Source organism: Sycon ciliatum, chromosome 12 (assembly GCF_964019385.1).
Source record: "Sycon ciliatum chromosome 12, ocSycCili1.1, whole genome shotgun sequence".
NCBI lineage: Eukaryota > Metazoa > Porifera > Calcarea > Leucosolenida > Sycettidae > Sycon > Sycon ciliatum.
Window position 1 is genome coordinate 584466 of NC_088654.1, and position 16479 is coordinate 600944.

The 16479-nt window shown below is 45.6% G+C and overlaps 1 protein-coding gene across 1 annotated transcript in view; it reads right to left on the reverse strand.

Annotated features, from left to right (window-relative positions):
- LOC135828787 (leucine-rich repeat-containing protein 15-like) overlaps nt 1-16479 on the reverse strand; it is a 220229-nt gene that overhangs the window by 105734 nt on the left and 98016 nt on the right. The window contains exon 9 of the mRNA XM_065341220.1: nt 11064-11135. Coding sequence (XP_065197292.1) covers nt 11064-11135 — 72 coding nt within the window. The remainder of the gene's footprint in view (nt 1-11063; nt 11136-16479) is intronic.

Sequence of the window (16479 nt, forward strand, 5' to 3'; positions counted from 1 at the left end):
AGAGTTCTCTGCCCACTGCTGACCAAATTTCCTTACATTATTCACGAACTCGCATTGTTAGTCTACCACATACATATACACACAAAATTGTCGTATTTGTTCATAGATGCATTAACTCCTCCTGTAGCCCCCTTCTTCACCAATTATTCACCCGAACGGCCCCGGGGACTGTTCCGGAGGATCAGCGCACCACACGGGGACAAGTGTCGAACTTGCTTCAAGTTCCCTTTCTTCGTGGGCCTGGGGGATGATCGACCATGATGTTTCGGGGAAGCATTCTCTGGAACGCTCTCCCCTCTGATTTTAGAGTGATAGGTGTCCCTGGTCCCTTCCGAAAAGCTCTTTCTGCCATTGATATACTTACCTTTTGAATATCCTCGTTATACCTTCATCATCTGCCATAATATCCAACCTTCTCATCTGTCAATCATTTGTGCATGCATGTCTAAAAAATAAACCACGTATTCCTGACTCCATGAAATTGTCTTTCTATTCTTTGACTTCATGAAATTATTGTCTTTCTATTTCTGACTCCATGAAATTGTCTTCATATAATATTTTTCCTTTTCTTCTTTTGCTCCTTTCTGTCTTATATTATTATTATCATTTTTTGTTTTCCCTTGCATATCATCCCTTCATCAATCTGTGAGAACCTGTCCTATGGGCAGGTGAGAAGGCATCTCTGCCTGTTCATTTGGTGAAGTAAAATAAACAACAACAATAACAGCAATGTATAAGGCCCTTCATTACTTTAATTGCTTGCCCGCCCGGCTTCGCGAAAACCCTTCTCGTACTCCCTTCAAACCCGAGATATCCTTGCTGTTGCACAACTCTGTATGCTCGTGTAGTGACCACCCCTGCCCATACACTTAAGTACACAACTCTGTATGCTCGTGTAGCGACCACCCCTGCCCGTACACTTAAGTAGTCATTAACCCCTCACGTCTGTTTTTTTGTGCGATTTCACGCCACTTAACAATATGGCCACCAAAAGTCTCGACTGGGCTTCAATGGCAAGAAAATTTGAATTTTCAAATCGTCAGAACACGAGTAGGTCATGGTTTCCCCTGGATTTTGGAGACTAGTCAGCTCGGACAGCCCGGGGACCACGCTGATTATCTGCGTCTTGTTTCAAGCTTTGCGCTCGTACCTCACATGACTGCCTTTCCTTCAAGAAACATTTGTTCTGTGTCGTGCGACTTTGGCTTCGTTCTGGAATACTCCTTGTGTCATCGCTGACAAACTCGGCTCCGTGAAGCCCTTCCCGATTTTTTTCGATAGTTTCCCAGGTAAACGACTATCCTCTGGTTGTCTTCTCCAAGTGTCATTAGAATATGCGCGTGAACTTCTAAATACGCTCGACGAGTCCGGAGCCGGTTTTCTCTTGATTTGGAAGACAAATGGTGTGACCCTTTAGTTGCTGTTGAGTGTAGAAGGCTGCTTCCTGCTGTAAATTGCTAAGTCGGCATGTGGGATATTGTAGAAGAAGACAGCAGCCGGCCAAGTGAGCTTGAAATTGTGATATCTACCCTATTGTGCGTTGAACGATTACGAAATATCTAACTTGAATGTTGTACACGCGTGCACGCCAAGCAGAGAATGACAATCACTGGCGAGATCAACCTCCAGACTGCCAGGAGTAGTTCGAGCAAGTTTGAAGGCAGACCAGGACGCCTTTCCAACCTCTTTCTCTCTCAAATTGCCGAAAAGTCGAGTATCTCGCTCAAGCGCTTTCAAACCTTTTCTCTTGGTTTCTTGTCCCAAATCGTGGAACCACGCGAGGATCGACATGAGTTTCTCCCAAAAACGCAAACTCATCGCGTATTTGTACTATTCGCACAATGTTACATAAATCGCACCGAACGACGCCATATTTATAAGTGCCTGCACGTGAACAGCCGTGCCCTAGGCCCTGCCCACCCAATTCTTCCTCTCCTTCCACTCCTTCTCCTTTACTGTTATCTCTTAGGGGTCGTCCGCAATTATCGAAAGTTTTTTCCAATCCGTAGCAGCTTCGAAAGTGGGTGGGTGGGTCAAGGCCAGTTACGGATTGAAAAACTTTCGAAATGACACGTGCGCGTGTCACGTGTACGTCTACGTGTAGCCCCTGTTTTCCGCGCTCGGCTGCGCGCGAACTGTCTACTACAAATATTTTTGTAGTTCTGGCAGTTTCTGCGCCCCCGCGCGCGCTTCCTTGGCTGCTCCTGGGCCGGGGATCATAAAGTTCGGCGCATTCGACGGCGAGTCGACACTTTCTATTTTTGAGTTTCACTGTCTCCTTCGTCCAGAGTACCGTCTTCCATGCACTCCTTTGAAGTCCTTCCGTCTAGCGCTGGCGCTGACGACTGTTATTGACTATGTCCAGACAGGCGACGTTGTTTGGAAAGGCGGTGAAGAAGCAGCCCTTTTTCACATTTCGGTGATCACCAATTAAACATCAATATGGTAGTTGTACCAATAACAACTTATAAACAGAAACAAAACAATCTCCAGTTAGTGCCACATGTCGGCGACGCAGGCTGCTGTGGTTTGGCCATGTGGTGCGAGAGGGTCCGGAATCCGCCTCGTTCCAAGCACTGGAGCTATCAATCAACACAAACGACATAAAAAACCCCGTGGCCGTCCGCCATTGCGGTGAATAGATAGGATTCGGCACGACCTGAAGGCAGCGGATCTCTCCGTGGAGAGCGCTCTCCAAGCTGCAGGAGAAAGACTTACTTGGCTTGACACTGTTGACAGATGTGTCGACTCTGCTCCTGTCTAACAGGTTCAGGGAAGATGCGAGCTGTGTTTATTATTATTTATTATTATGGTAGTTGTAATACAATACATGATGTCACTATGACTGATGGACCAGCACTGATTGAGTTTGTTCCATATGTGTTGGGTTGTGGGTCCACCAATAATATTTTATTACGGACTGGGGAGGGGGGGGGGGGGGTGGGTGAGGAAAAATTTGAAGCTGCTACGGATTGGAAAAAACTTTCGATAATTGCGGACGACCCCTTATTGGCCACTGGCTATCGTGAGAAAAAAGATTTGAAACAACAACTCGAAGGTATCCCTGGTTGTGTGGGCAGAATATTTGTTCAGGACTGGCTTTAGCAATTCGGCTAGCCACTTGGCCATTTCGTGTTGGGTAGCATTGATCATCGACAGGGTAGGTCTAAGGGGCACGTCTTTCTTATGTACTTTCGGCACGTCGTAGAGGACAGGTCGGCACGAGCCAACGGGTCGGATCCGGGTCGTAATCTATATAGATTATTTTTACAGCCTTCTTGTATCGCAAGAGGGTGGTGGCGTTCCTGCGGATGCGGAAAACTGGGCCTTTGGCCGAGTCTCACGCGAACCGTGAAATGTTTTTTTTTTTTTTTGTATCGCAATAGGTATGCCTGCAAGACGCATTCAACAAGGTAAGTGCGGTCATGCGTTTCGGTCGGTCCCAGGTGTTGAAACTTCGATGCATCGGCCAGAATAGCATTCATCTTGTCATTGTAATCACTTTGCTGCATTATCACCACTCCAAGTTGAGTAGATGGGCGTGTTTTAATTCGTTTGAGCCCTTCTTATAGCGCACCTCCCTCCTGAGTGCTTCGTCAAACTTACTTTTGATCCGGCATTGTAATATTGAGGAGCTTGGTGAACCTGAAGCGGTCCAGCACGCTGATGCTCCGATTGACTTCGTGAAGAACACGGCGGTACTCAAAGAGAAAGTGTTCCAAGCCAGCGGTGGTCCTCTTCAGTTCGATTCTCCATGGCTTCTTGGCTTTAACTCTCTGCACTTGCTTCTTGGTGGAGCGGGGCGCAACGCAGCACGTAAGGCAGTTCTGTAGAAAGTCTGCATTCTCACGACCACGGATGATCTGGCCTATGCACTTTAAAACATAATTCAGGTCTTGAATTATCCGGTGGTTCAGTCGCCAATTTAGAGAGGTAGGCGAACAAAATTTATATACACACTACCCTTTGCATGCTGAGCCCCTTGTCTCCAATCCACTGGCTTTCCAGCGCTCTGACTCTCTTGGTTGAGTATGCACTCACAGCTCGGAACGAAATTTATTCTCATTTCACTCCACCTTGATGGATTTTCATCGTCCTGGGCTCATTGGAAAGATCAGGACCAAGCGAATCCATCCTGGCAGCTCTCAGCTCCATAAACACATTAGGGCCACTTCCACGACCCTCTCCAAACCACTCCACCGTGCCTCGGAACGGCACAACAACTCAATTTCACATTCTTGCTCGGCTTCTTGCCCAAATTCAACAGATTTTCACAATTCAAACTGCGCTGCATGTACAAAGCTCAGATCCAAGCGCTTCATTTGATGTCCAGCACGCATGCGCCGCGCCAAAGGGAAATCCCCTGGCACGCTCCTCAGCAAAAAGAAGTCATGAACAAAAATATTCGCGTTCACTCTGGGCCGTGATTTCCGTGTTTATCTTGTCGCCGCTTAATGAATTCTTATCCTATCGCGAAGAACTTTATTTCTCTGGAAAGATGAGATCAAGACCTTTCCAACGATGTATTGATTTTTGCGATGCGTTTATGTTTGACAAAGTTACGAAAGTTTGTACACTGGTCTATGCACTGCGATATATCGCGCCATTTTTTGTGAGTTAACTCGTACGTAGTGGATCAGGTCATGCATAAAGTGCGAGTTAACTCGTACTCAGCACGCAAAGGGTTAAAGGGAAAGTTAAGGCAAAAATTAAATTTTCACCAGTTGTAGTCTTCGGGGTGCTGAGTCGAATGGTCGTGGTCCGAGGAAGCTGAGACTCTCCCTTCCTGCTTGAATTCCAATCGAACTCGCGCACTTCCACCGAAACTGGGTGACCGCGCCCTACTAGATGGGGATTTGTATGCAAAATGACACTAAAAGCGCCATTTCATTCTTATAAAAGCATGGATGACCGCGATTGGCCCATATGTTGTAGTCTTTTGGGCGCTGAGTCGATTGGTTTTGGTCCGAAAAGGCTGCGATGCAGCGTTTCCCCTTTATTCCCAATCGAACATGGTTGAACAAGCGGTCACGTGCTCCTGCGTACACCAGTCACCTAGTCACCGTGCCTGCAGGGTACAACTTACTAGCCTGTTTGACCTTTTTTGGGTGCAGTCCTGTCACTCGAGTTGAACTCGAGTTGAACCTTGGTGTGAAACTTGTTAGTTGTCGCCTGCTGGCGTGGTGACCAGGTGATTTGGGCACCCAGGAGCACGTGACCGCTTGTTCAACCATGTTCGATTGGGAATAAAGGAGGAACGCTGCATCGCAGCCTTTTCGGACCAAACCCGGGCGACTCAGCGTCCAAAAGACTACAACATATGGGCCAATCGCGGTCATCCGTGCTTGTATAAGAACAAAATGGCTCTTTTAGTGACATTTTGCATAAAAATCCCCATCTAGTAGGGCGCAGCCACCCAGTTTCGGTGGAAGTGGGCGAGTTCGATTGGAAGGGAGCGTCTCAGCTTCCTCGGACCAAGAAAATTCGACTCAGCACCCCGAAGACTACAACTGGTGAAATTTTAGTTTTTGCCTCAACTTCCCCTTTAAAACATAATTCAGGTCTTGAATTAGTCGGTGGTTCAGTCGCCGTTTTAGAAAGGTAGGCGAAAAAAATTTATATACACACAACAAGAAGGTTGTCAATTTCATAATACTAATAGCTTTTCACCCATTTCATCAGTAGTTACATGGACGACTGTTTGTTACTACTGTGATACTATTCCACTCATTCTGGGATTCTATCACCATTTGTCGAAGTGGGCGAAGAAGGGTTCGGCTGAATCGCTGCGTGAGACCATTTGACAGTGGATAATAAGCACTGCTGAATTTTGTTTTACCTCCATGTCCTTGCACAGCAGCTCGTTCCCGTTGCTCACAAATTCTCCTGCTCTTGTAGCAGGTGAGCACTCTTGTGTGGGGTAGCGCTTTTGCTGTTTGCGTTATGCAGAGCTCACTGCCTTGACAGTTTGAGCACGCTGACAGGGTATGTTCGTGCCTGCTTTAATTAAAGAGGGGTTTTGGAATATGTACTTTTCATTGCCATTAGGTTTGGCCTCATTTCCTCTGTGCTGCGCTCATGAATCCACAAAGGACGAAACAGGTCTGTCCGCAGATTGATTATTTACTTCAGGTATTGTGACTGTGAGAAATACATGAAGTTTCAGGGAGAAATGATGCAGCAAAGTAAAAATATTTCAAAAATCATACCCCTGGGTCTGTTAGGGTCCAACAACCCGGAATAAGGGTCAACTTACAGGAACTGAAGGGCTGGAAGGTTGGCAAATACATTTGTAAGAAGGCTTGCAAGTTGATTATTCTCCAGGTATCTACAAAGGGAGAGGAATAAAGTTCATTTTAATGAACTTTTTTTCCTCTCCCTTTGTAAAAGACTATTTGTGAATATTTTGGTTCAGTGATGGCTGCTTACCAACCAGGGGGTAAACCGTTATAGGAGGAATAGAACACAACAAAAATACTGAAAACAATTGGATGAAAGCAAAAATGTGATAGAGAAATTGGAACCATACTCAAACACAGGAAAATTCAATGAAGCGAGCACTGTCATAGAATAAGTATGCCATACACTCTCAGTGGTATGACAAAAAGAAACAATCTAAGAGAAATGTGATAATGTACTTGTACCTAACAATATCACACTCCGGCACACCACAGGAAATGACTACATCCTACCCTCGGCCATCTCCAAGGGGCGCAAGGCATTGATAGGGCGATGTTACGTGGAGCGCGCTCTTCTTACACACATGATGGTTTCGCGAAGTACCGCAAAGTATAGCTGACATTGCAGGTAAGACATCACTTGCCCATAAGGTTTGCCATCATGCTTCGCAAACATGCCACGCAAGCGCTTAAGAAACATTCGTGGGATGTTCTGCCAGTCGTGGAAAAGACAAGCGGAGTAAAGTTCGAAAGGTGAACATGCACAATCTCTTCATTGTACTGCAATTTCTTCTGCCTCTCGTGTTGCAGAAAAAGCGCAGAAATATTCCTACAAGCATATGGAGCTGCATGTGGATGGAACACTAGTGCATCGATAACATTTAATACGTTTTGCGCACGAGTCCAAAACCCTCATACTCGAAGTGCGCGAATGGCCGACCTTGTGTCACTTGCTGTGATTGTACTGGCTGCAGTGAATACTTCACCCTGAAAGGGAGCTAACAAACGTTCAATCGTTACATCAGGCCAAACTATAGGTAGCAAATCAGCAAAGATGTCACGCACTTCCTAATATTATAACATTGTTCCTGACGGTGGGGAAGCCCCCCCCCCCCCCCTCCCGTCGGAAAGCACATGGCATGTGCTGGAGTGAAATCCTTGCAACATACTAACAATAATGGTACATTTTTCAGAGGCCGTCCATATCTCAATACAATGGCATCGCGGAAGTCACAACTCGACAGGCTGAAACCATGCTCCTTCAAGGGAAGAATATTCAGCCAGCCAGAGACACCCTTGGCGGAAAGGTGCTCAAGCTGGCGAACAGTTGATGCATCTGGCATCCTACGCACGTCAGCACATCGCAGGTTATCGATTTCCACGCGACGTTTTGCAGCAGCAGCTTTGGCACGCTTGGCGGAATCACAGGCCAGTTCAATAGAAACCGATGAAGATGACGCTTCTTTACAGTCAGTTTGTGATTGAAGGAACTCGAACAAGATTATAAGATCATAGTAAAAACAAGGCATTTATTTTTATTTCTTACTTGCATGTACGAGTGAGCTAGAACGATGATATAATGATTTAATTATCATATACAATGTAGCTCACGGGTATTGAAGATATGTCATTTATGAATATGGCTATATGTCATTGAATATTGCAGCCTGAGTGATAATAATAGTGCTATTTCGTGCAGCAGCGAACCCAGCTTGCGCGTTGTCCTCCACTCTTCATCGATCCTGTCCGCACTTCTGAAGATGTCCGTATACTCAGTTTTGTCCCGGTTCATGATCAGGGACCACTATGGTAGCACCGTGCTGACAGTCGCCTCCACGTCCGCCAGCCAGGACTTTGAGGTGCTGACAAAGTCTGCATCATCCGCATATACAAGTTCGAGCGGCAGACTCTTGTCTGGTGAGGTGTTTGTCGCGGCGTCTACGAATACAGCGGATGATGCCCGGGCAGACATTCGCGCGAGGGGGCTGTGGACCCGGGCCCAGAACGCCTACATGGACGTTCGAGTATTTAACCCTGATGCGCCTTCCTATGCTGCGTTTTGGCAGAGCACCAGCGCAGAAAGAAATCTGAGTTTGCTGAACGCATAATCAATGTGGATCGTGGTACATTCACTCCTCTCATTTTCACCACGGCCGGTTGTTGTGCGCCAGAGTGCTCGCGTTTCATCAAGCGTTTGTGTGGTCTGCTTTCCAGGGGAGAGAAAAAGAAGTATGCAGGGATGACGACATATGTACGCTGTCGCCTCGCCTTTGGATTATTACGGTCAACTATTATGTGCATTCGCGAAGCTAGATCATCGTACCACCGACCAGTCAACGCACTGCGTGAGTTGGCGGTAGCTGAGGGACGCCTGTGAGTGGCTGAGAGACAATGGCCGTTTACATCACATTCAGAGGTCTGGATTTTAAATTGTTCTTTTCTGAAGTTAGTTGAACTATGTATGATTGGATTCGTTTCATGTTGGTTTTGGGCATTCCGCCTGGAGAGCTCTGTGACAGAACTTTGCAGCTTAGAGAGCGTGTGTGGGCAGGCGTGTGTTTACCGCCATATTGCCAGGTGTGTCTTTACCACCATATTCATCAACCATAAGTACAGCTGCAATGGTGTCTTCAACTTAATTCTGCCGAGTCAAGCTCCGTATGAAAACATCCAAGAAGAAGATTGCCTGATGAATCCAGCGGGGACGAAGCGTACGTCGCAATCGAGTTATGTTGTTGCTGTGTCATCTTCTATGTGCCATGCGCTACTTGATGTACCAGCCTGCTATGTCGGATACCGCCAACCATGCATTGACCAGGCGCCAGGTGCAAACTGATGGTGGTGGTGGTGAGAAGGAGAGCTCTGTGCCAGAACTTTGCAGCTTAGAGAGCGTGGCGTGTGTTTACCGCCATATTGCCAGGTGTGTCTTTATCACCATATTTATCAGCTTGGCAAATCATTTCATCTAATGTGGCCTGATATGAAAAAAGCCAAAATGTGTGTTCCCATGAAAAGGACATCACGATACTAGAAACAGTTTGCTGGGTAACTCATGTTCATCTCGCTAAACTCCTGCTTGGGTCAGAGAGTCAGAGAGTCAGAGAGTGGTCGAATAGCAGTCCAAATTGAAATCTTGATGAATGCGTTATCTTTGAAAGACAATTCAAAACAAAAAAGACTTTGTAGACACATTGTGCAGCATAAAAGTCAATCAGTCACCAAGACAAGATTTGAAGAGTTTCACTGGAGTCTCCGAAATAAGAATAATGCACGATAAACATGCTTGTACGCGATCAGAAAACCCAAAAAAGAATCAGCTTGAAGACCAATTCACGCCTCCATTGTTGTTTTCTCAGAAATTCCGAGTCCAAGCTTAACAGTGTAGTTAAACCCTCATTCCATGTTAACTTTTTTTACTACGTTTCCAGTTTACTGGGGTCCTTTTGCACACCAGGAATATATTGTTCGGTATTCTTGCAAACTCTGCATTTTATATAACTTTTGTGCTGTGTTACCTTCCCATAGACCAATGCTTTGACCAAACTGCATTTGTTGACAGCTCTGAAGTTTGCCGGGATAATTTGCAAGTTGCAAAATACCAGCCAAATAGATCCTGGGGTCCAAAACGACCCCAATATACTGGAGCATAGGAAAAAAGGCAACATGGAATGAGGGATAATGCCTGTAGGAGAACATTTTCTTGTAGGGCTGTAATGGGTAGCCGAGTGGTAGGCGCGGTGAAATCAACAAGAATTACTTTTATTCTACTTCTTTCAGGTACACACCTGAGATATAATTATTAGTGAAAGAAGAAACGGCAAAATAACTGACTTTCTCTCCGGTGCACACCTGGAGGTTGAATAGCTCGATATTTATCAAAATCTCTCATCTTCATCAAAACAGAAATGCGCAGCCGCTTTTATGCAGCAGACACCGTACGCTTACATACGGAGATACACTAAATATACATCAGGCAAAGCTCCGCATTAGTTCCGTACTGCTTCCGTATTGGTCGGGCAGGGATACTACAGGGCCTCATAGGTCAGTGGATGTCATCCATATGTTCGGTGACCATGGAGATAAATACCAAAACTAACCTCTAACCCAAATTAATTATGTATCTCGGTTATGCCGTTTTCATTATGCAGAGCTCACGGACTTGTCAGTTTGAGCACTCCGGCAAGGTATGTTCGGGCCTGGTTTAAGTAGGGCTCTAAATAGGGCTTTGCAAAATATATTTTTCATTGCTATCAGGTTCGGCCTCATTTTAGCTGTTCTGCTCTGATAAATCCACAAAGGACGAAACAGGTCTGGAACAGGTCTGTCCGCAGATTGAGTATTTTGCTCCTGCTCTTGTAGCAGTTGAGCACTCTGGCAAGGTACGTTCTGGCCTGGATTAAATAGGGCCTTGACAATTTTATTTTTCATTGCCATCAGTTTTGGCCTCATTTCCTCTGTGCTACGCTGATGAGTCCAAAACGGACGAAACAGGTCTTTCCGCAGATTGAGGATTTCGCTCCTGCTCTTCTAGCAGTTGAGCACTCTTGTGTGGGGTAGCGCTTTTGGCGTTTGTGTTATGCAGAGCTCACTGACTTGTCAGTTTAAGCACTATGACAGGGTTCGTTTGGCCTGGTTTAATTAAAATAGGATTTTGGAATTTTTTCATTGTAATCATATTTGGCCTTATTTCCTCTGTGCTGCGCTCACGAGTCCACAAAAGACGAAACAGGTCTGTCCGCAGATTGAGTATTTATCTAGGGTATTGTGTTGTTGAGGAATACAAGAAATTTCCAGGAGATGTGATGCAGCAAAGTAAAAATATTTCAAAAATCATACCCCTGGGGACCCTTTGGACCCCACAACCCGGAATGACGGTAAACTTACAGTTGCCCAAGATTTGATAGGTTGGCAAACAGATTTGTAGGAAGGCTTGCAAGTTGATTATGGTTCAGGCGTCTACAAAAGGAGAGGAGAAAAGGGGACTAAAAATATTTGCGAATATTTGGGTTCAGTGATGGCCGCTAACATACCAGGCGGTAAACCTTTATAGGAGGAGTAAAACACAAGTCAAGGATCTGAAAACAATTGCATGAAAGCAAGAATGTGATAAGTAAATTGGAACCCTACTCAAACGCAGCAAAATTCAATGAAGCGAGAACTGTCATAGAATAAGTATGCCATACACTCTCAGTAGTATGACAGAAAAGAAACATGCTATGATAAATGACATAATGTACTTGTACCTAACAATATCACACTCTGGCACACCACAGGACGGCGGGTCACTTTTTTGGTGAGCCTGAGCCGGTGGCTGGTCTGGGTGAGGAAGATGGTGGATGGTTGGTCGCGGGAGTTGCGGAAGCTGTCTCGGTTTGCCAAGACGGAACTACATGCTGCCTATGCAGCACTAACCTATGGTTTACGGTGTAGGTGGGTGTACCTTTTCCGCACTGTGCCCCTCCCGGATGAGTGCGTCAAGAGCTTAGACAATATCATCGCTTTCAAGTTTCTCCCAGCACTGACGGGTCGTGGTGCCTTCACCGAGGAGGACTTACGCATGCTGAGACTGCCCACCCGGCTTGGTGGTCTGGAAATCCCGTCGTTCCAGAGGATGAGTCAGACGGAACTTGGCGCGTCAGTGAAAATCACAGAGGCTCGGGTTGCTGAACTAGTCAAAAAGAACAACACATCGTGGGAAAGACGCCGGACTGAATGCATAAGGGAGGCTGCTTTTAACGCAAAAAGATGCACCGGCAAGCAGCGAGCTGCATCAAGTGAAAATGACTTCAAGCTGGTGGAGCAGGCTGCATCGCTTGATGGGGCTCGTCTATGATTGCTCATCGGGGTATATCGTTCAGTGTGATCTGGAATATCCACACGAACTTCTTGAGGAGCACAACGATTATCCAGTTGCTCCGGAACGTCTTTCCGTCAATTAGGATGTGCTATCTCCATACCAGCAGGAGCTTCTTGATAAACAAGGCATTGCAATTTTGACCTTACCACGGCAATTTTGTGATAATACGCGTTCCAGATTCAAGTTGTGCAGAAGCTATATCTAGGCTAGGTTCAAGAACGCTTGTCATGACTCGCTTGAGTACTTTGGGTGGGTAGCCATTAGAACACAGAATATCCTCTAGCTTAGCAATTTCAGCTGATAATTGTGATGGTGATCAGATGTTTTCACCTCTGAAGGGTAAAATGATCTCATCAAATTAATTTTGTTTTTAGTGTCACAAAACGAGTTCCAGCGAGTGTAAAGACCTGTGAACATCGGGTTTCTATATACTGTGGTGAGCAATTCTGTGGAAGAATGCTTTTAAAATCAATACATCAAGAAACGGCAATTCTCCATTATTCTCCTCCTCCATTGTAAACTGGAGAGCTGGTTGAATATTATTTAAATGCTCAGGGAATTCCAATGCCAGTTTCCGGTTGTGAAGTGCTGCGAATGTGTCATCCTCGTAACGCCTATAAAATTAGGGCCAATGCCTATCTGGAATTGTGTTCTCAAAATATCCAACAAAGATATTGGCTAGCACGGGGCCCAATGGTGAACTCATGGCGACTCCGTCCCTCTGTGCGTACATATTATCATTAAAACTGAACTGCGCATCTGATGTGGCTTTGGAAAGCAGCTTCTTGAAAATATCTTGGGGTATTTGCGGGGCTGATATTTCATCATCATGGTTAAGCGACTGTATGCAGATATCTTTTGTTTCCTTGAGAGGCACGTTTGTAAAGAGGCTGACTACATCGAAAGAGCACAGGAACAGCGATCCAGAGTTCTCTGCCGACTGCTGACCAAATTTCCTTACATTATTCACGAACTCGCATTGTTAGTCTACCACATATATGTACACACAAAATTGTCGTATTTGTTCATCGATGCATTAACTCCTCCTGTAGCCCCCTTCTTCGCCAATTATTCACCCGCACGGCCCCAGGGACTGTTCCAGAGGATCAGCGCACCACACGGGGACAAGTGTCGAACTTGCTTCAAGTTCCCTATCTTCATGGGCCTGCGGGATGATCGACCATGATGTTTCGGGGAAGCATTCTCTGGAACGCTCTCCCCTCTGATTTCAGAGTGATAGGTGTCCCTGGTCCCTTCCGAAGAGCTCTTTCTGCAATTGATATACTTACCTTGTGAATATCCTCGTTATACCTTTATTATCTGCCATAAACTCCAACCCTCTCATCTATCAATCATTTGTGCATGCATGTCTAAAAAATAAACCACGTATTCCTGACTCCATTGAATTGTCTTTCTATTCTTTGACTCCATGAAATTATTGTCTTTCTATTTCTGACTCCATGAAATTGTCTTCATATAATTTTTTGGGATGACGACTACACCATAGCTTAGTGGCTAGAGCATCGCTGGCTACAAGCGAAGGTCACTGGTTCGAGTCCTGGTGGTGACAGTCAATTTTTTCTTCAGACTTTTTCCGTTTGTCTCTTTCCCTCAAAACCAGTTAATATATAATTTTTTCCTTTTCTTCTTTTGGTCATTTCTGTTTTATATTATTATCATTTCTTGTTTTCCCTTGCATATCATCCCTTCATCATTCTGTGAGAACCTGTCCTATGGGCAAGTGAGAAGGCATCTCTGCCTGTTCATTTGGTGAAGTAAAAAAAACAACAACAATAACAACAACGTACAAGGCCCTTCATTACTTTAATTGCTTGCCCGCCCGGCTTCGCGAAATCCCTTCTCGTACTCCCTTCAAACCCGAGATATCCCTGCTGTTGCACAACTCTGTATGCTTGTGTAGTGACCACCCCTGCCCGTACACATAAGTACAAAACTTTGTATGCTCGTGTTGCGACCACCCCTGCCCGTACACTTAAGTAGTCATTAACCCCTCGCGGCTGTTTTTTTTGTGCAATTTCACGCCACTTAACAATATGGCCGCCGAAAGTCTCGATTGGGCTTCAATGGCAAGAAATTTTGAATTTTCAAATCGTCAGAACACGAGTAGGCCATGGTTTCCCCTGGATTTCGGAGACTATTCAGCCCGGACAGCCTGGGGACCACGCTGATCATCTGCGTCTTGTTTCAAGCTTTCCGCTCGTACCTCACATGACTGCCTTTCCTTCAAAAAACATTTGTTCTGTGTTGTGCGACTTTGGCTTCGTTCTGGAATACTCCTTGTGTCGTCGCTGACAAACTCGGCTCCGAGAAGCCCTTCCCGATTTTTTTCCCAGCTTAAATCGATAGTTTCCCAGGTAGACGACTATCCTCTGGTTGTCTTCCCCAAGTGTCATTAGAATACGCGCATGAACTTCTAAATACGCGCGACGAGTCCGGAGCCGGTTTTCTCTTGATTTGGAAGACAAATGGTGTGACCCTTTAGTTGCAGTTGAGTGTAGAAGGCTGCTTCCCGCTGTAACTTGCTTAGTCGGCATGTGGGATATTGTAGAAGAAGACAGCAGCCGGCCAAGTGAGCTTGAATTTGTGGTATTCACCCTATTGCGGGTTGAACGATTACGAAATGTCTAACTTGAATGTTGTACACGCGAGCACGCCAAGCAGAGGCTGACAATCACTGGCGAGATCAACCTCCAGACTGCCAGGAGTAGTTCGAGCAAGTTTGAAGCGGAAAGACAGCTAACTTGGCAGGCCAGGAGCCAGGTTTTATCTTCATCTTGGTAGAGCCGGTCACTCAGAGCGGCTAGCTCGGCGTCCGCCAAATAGCCTCCCTCCTCGTCTTGAATCATGGTGTTCACATTGTCGATAGCATCGCTTTGCGCGACGTAAAGAGTGATGGTCTAGCCAGGAAGAGTGTTGACGAAAATCTGCATCCCACCACGGAGACGAAGTACCAAGTGAATAGTGGACTCCTGCTGAATGTTGTAGTCACCCAGGGTTCGGTCGTCTGCCAACTGCGTGCCGGCGAAAATCAAACGCTGCTGGTCTTGGGGAATACCATCCTTGTCTTGGTCAGCAGCCTGCATCTCGTCGTCCTCATCAGCTTCGCCATCACCACCGGTAGTATATATGTAGGTAGCGGGTCGCTTGGAACCAGGGAGTAGTACAATACCGGGAGGTGACACGGGCACACATTCAGGCGGGCGAGCTTTGCCTCAGGTCACTTTTCTGTGGAGCGCTGTGTCCCGGGAAACGTCACGAACTGTCGTACTTCGTGTACCATTTATCGTAGCATTTCGTAGCATTTTTCAAAAAAATTCATAGAATGACTTGAAGAGAGTGGCAGAATGCTGTCAAGAAGTTTTCGAGCAGTACTTTTTGAAGTTTGTTTTCACGATGTAGGGAACGAATCCATCAGTCTTTGCTGAGTGATGAGGATGAATCCTACGAAGGATATCAAGTAGCAGCTGGCCTTCGCACGGGTACCTTCAGTGTGTCCAGTATTTACGTGGGCGGCTTGTAAGAGTGAAATTTTCTTCCTATTCTATTTGTATTACATTTAGTTATTCACGTCATTTCTAGGGGAATAGATAATGTTGACTCAAGTTTTAGTCACAATGAACAACATGTTTCAGGTATGGCTGACCCGTCTCAAGATAGTAAGGCTATTCCGAATCCAGATGCTATAGTCGTCAGAGAGAAACACAAAATAAAATAAATGTTATGCTGCAGGGGCAGCTATTCGCAAATGTCACTATGACGCAAGTCTGTGTCAAGCAGGGAGTAGCACAAGGGTACAATGGCACTGTGCTACTCCCTGAGATGTTACGCGTTAACAGGAACTGGTGTTGATGATAAAGGCAGTGTGGAATTATGTACAATGTTACTGGTGCAAGTGACCATGCCGTGTAAGTCATGTATGCAGGTAATCAGACCAAGCGCAAAAGGATAAAGATAGCCTGCTTACGTACTTTTCCTAGTACGTGTGCTTATTATAGATACTTTGTGTGACTACTAGTTGTATGTGTCTGCATATTACTATACGTATTAGTACGTAATTGCTTTTACTACAATTTGCACTTTGTGGGGAGCTGCGTGACGATGAACTATAGTATATATCAGGGAGTAGTACAATACCGGTATTGTACTACTTCCTGATATATATGGCCACCAAGAGCATACGCAATCAGAATCGTACAATACCATTACTCCTTGATTATAACCAATGTTACTTTTATGGCACCAATGTTACTTTCATGGCACCGTGGAATCATGTCAAACACAAAAGGATAAAGACGAATAGTTGTATGTATGCGCACGTGCGCGCGCGTGTGTGTAGGTGTGTGGGTGTATATTTGCCAGTGACAAAAGGTTTTGGTGCCACAACATCACCATAGTCATTCTTGTTTTCCAGAACCTGTCCAA